Source organism: Suricata suricatta, chromosome 10, assembly GCF_006229205.1.
Source record: "Suricata suricatta isolate VVHF042 chromosome 10, meerkat_22Aug2017_6uvM2_HiC, whole genome shotgun sequence".
NCBI lineage: Eukaryota > Metazoa > Chordata > Mammalia > Carnivora > Herpestidae > Suricata > Suricata suricatta.
The window spans coordinates 12,188,537-12,192,019 of NC_043709.1; the positions used below are offsets into that span (position 1 = coordinate 12,188,537).

The window sequence follows — 3,483 nt, forward strand, 5'->3', positions numbered from 1 at the left end:
AACCCTGACTCAAGCTTGCTTAAGCAAAGGGACTCAAGTGATTCATCAAACTGAAAAATTTGGGGCTAGAATTCATTTTGCACATGGCATGTTGGGGGTTGAAAGAAAACCATGAAGATTCTGTCTTTTCCTTTCTCAACTTTGTTTTGGCCTCTGTCTTGACACTATTTTCAGGCAAGAGGTCTACTTGTAACGGGAGGGCCGCCAGTGTACTCTTGGTGATCCTGGTGGGGTAGGGGAGAGCATCTCTTCCCTACTATTCCAGCAAACACTCGAAAGGAGTCTCATGGTTTGGGCTGGGCTGGGTCACATGCCAATACTTGGACCAATCACAGTAGCTCTGGTGATGGAACACTTTGATTGGCTGCAACAGGATCATATGCTTTCCTTCCACCAGAATAAGGATATAGGGAAAAGTTTTATCCAAACCCTGTGGACTAAGGTTGGGTGGAGAAAGGAATCCTCAAGAAGGTCAGGACACACACACACACACACACAACACATAACCAATCACAATCTTTTATCTTTTTATTGATCCATTTGGATTTTTATTTTATTTTATTTATTTATTTTTTATATATCTATATTTTTATATTGGGGGGAGGGAGTAGAAAAGAAAGCCCCTATACTGGGCCCTACTCAGTGGCAGCTTCTTGTTCCATAGGGTTAAGGAAGACTTTAGGAAATAAAAGTTGTTTGGAAAACTCCAGGTGTAGTTGCTTTGTATGTTGTGATGGGTAGAGGGATGAAGTGAAGTGTGAAGGCCCCTCACACCCTCCATCTTGCCTCAGACTATGTCCTGGAACCCTGGGGCGGAGAAAGCGCCACTTTCATTCCTGCTTCTTGGGATTGTTGACGGCCACGTAGTGATGGAGAACCACAAGCAGGAAGAGCGACACGCCCAGCATGTTGGCGAAGATGGCGAGCTGCACGTCTGTGATCATCCTGATCAGCGGAGCTCAAGGCGAAGCGGTCTGCGCACTAGCTCCAGGTATTTTATTTTAAAAAATGTTTATTTATTGATTTACTTACTTAAAGAGAGACAGAAATGGGCAGAGAGAAAGGGAGAGAATCCCAAGCAGGCTCTGCACTGTCAGTACAGAGCCTGATGTGAGGCTCAAACTCAAGAACCATGAGATGATGACCTGAGCTGAAATCAAAAGTCAGACGCTTAACCAACTGGGCCACCCAGGTACCCTAGACCCTTTGGATTTTTAAAATATAAACTCTTAATTTTAGTAGTTTTAGATTTAAAGGAGAATTGTGAGGATAGTACAGAGAATCCCCATATACCCCACACTCAGTTTCTTCTATTATTATACATTACTATGATGCATTTGTCACAATTAACAAGCCAATATTGATACATTATTGTTTACTAAAGTCTATATTTTATTCATATTTCCTTAATGTCTTAATGCCATTATGCCCTTTTCTGTTCCAGGGTCCAATCCAGGATACCATATGATATTGAAGCATCATGACTCCTTGAATTCTTCTTGGCTGTTACAGTTTATCAAAATTCTCCTTGTTTTTGATGAACTTCACAGTTTTGAGGAATACTGGTCAGGTGTTTTATAGAATATCCCTCAGTTGGGATTTGTTTGGTATTTTTTTCATAATTAGACTGGGGTTATGGTCTTTTTAAAGGAAGACCATACAGGTAAAGTATCAATACACCTCTTTCCCATCTTATGAGGAGTACGTGTGATCAACATGACTTGTGACTATTGATGTTTATCTTGGTCACCTAGCAGAGGCTGTTTTTGTCAGACTTTCCAGCTGTAGAGATATTTATTTTCCTATTTTCCCACACAGTATTTTTTGGCAAAAAGACACTAGACACAATCTACATATAAGAAATGGGAATCATTCTCCATCACCTCAAGGGTATGGTGCCCACATTAATTATTTGAAATGTTTCTGCACAGGGGTACCTGGGTGGCTCAGTCGGTTAAGCATCCAGCTTCGGCTCAGGTCAGATCTCACGGTTTGTGGGTTCGAGCCCCGCGTCGGGCTCTGTGCTGACAGCTAGCTCAGAGCCTGGAGCCTGTTTCAGATTCTGTATCTCCCTCTCTCTCTGACCCTCCCCTGCTCCAGCTGTCTCTCTCTGTCTCTCAAAAATAAATAAAAAGCATTAAAAAAATAAAAATAAATAAAAAAAGAGAAATGTTTCTGCACAGATTTGTCTATTCTCATTTAGACTTAGTCAATCATTTATGTCAGTATGGTCTCCCAGATATTTGTTTAATACTTTGGATTATAATCCAATTCTTATTTATGTATTATTATTTTAATGTTTATTTATTTTTGAGAGAAAGAGAGAGCGCAGATGGAGAAACGGCAGAGAGAGAGAGAGAGAGAGAGAGAGAGAGAGAGAGAGAGAGAGAGAGAGAATCTGAAGCAGGCTCCAGGCTCTGAGCTATCAGCACAGAGCCCAATGCAATGTGGGGCTTGAACTCACAAGTGGTGTGATCATGACCTAAGCCGAAGTCGGATGCTTAACCCACTGAGCCACCCAGGTGCCCTCCCAGTTCTTATTTATTTGGCTCACATTGCTGCAGCTTTGGCTTGGTGAGGAAGGGTCTTCTTGCAGTTGACTCACATGGTCCTTTGTCTTGCCCTGTCGTTGTGTCTCTCCTTGCCTCCCATACACTTTCTCACTTCCTGACACTAAAAGCTGCTCCAGGCTCATGTTTGTATGCTTGTACATTTCAGCTCCCAAATACTAGAATCAGTAATTTCTCCAAGAATCCTTGGTCCATTTTATTGTAGACTATTAGGGACCAAGATCTGGATGTTAGATGTGTTGCTGCTTCTGAGATGTCCATGCTTCTAGGCTTTCTCTCGGCAGAGCAAGGAAATTCATGTGTGAATATTAACAGTTGCATATACACATATCTATAAATATTTCTCTAAGTGAACATCTGAATCTATGTTAAGTTAAACATGAGTTCATATTTATGTGTTGAACACTGAGTCTTTATCAATCACATGGATTATTCCAGCCCCCTGTCCTTGCTTGTTTGAAACTTTGCACACTAAAAGTGGGCAACTTGGTTTCCACCATCTTCTCTCTATTTACTTGATTATTCAAGTCCAGTATAAATTGGTAGTGGTGTCAGAATTGCAACTTGTAATCCCTTTGGACTTGCTATTTACTTTGTCTTTCCACCAGCTATACGATGCAATCGAGTAGCTGTTAACCATGTGTAGCTACTTAGATGTCAATTTAAATTATTTAAAATTAAAAAATTGAAAAGTCCAGTTCCTTAGTCACAGTAGCCACATTTCAAGTGCTGTGTAGCCATCTGTGGCAAATGGGTAGTATTGGCTACAACACACTTTCATCATCACATAAAGTTCTTTTACACAGTCTAGATCCCATTTTCCTTGTGATCCTCTGCCACAGGTCTGCTGGTGACAGGCCAGTTCCATCTTCCTAGCCTTGGATCTCAGAGTTAATCTTGCTCAAGTCAGACA

General features: G+C 41.2%; 1 protein-coding gene across 1 annotated transcript; it reads right to left on the reverse strand.

Moving 5' to 3' along the window:
* Window positions 1-692: 692 nt before the first annotated feature.
* On the reverse strand, window positions 693-988 carry LOC115304764 (dolichyl-diphosphooligosaccharide--protein glycosyltransferase subunit 4-like). The gene has a single exon (XM_029955050.1). It carries the CDS (start codon window positions 942-944, stop codon window positions 831-833), a length of 114 nt encoding a protein of 37 aa, XP_029810910.1. The 5' UTR covers window positions 945-988; the 3' UTR covers window positions 693-830.
* Window positions 989-3,483: the final 2,495 nt, after the last annotated feature.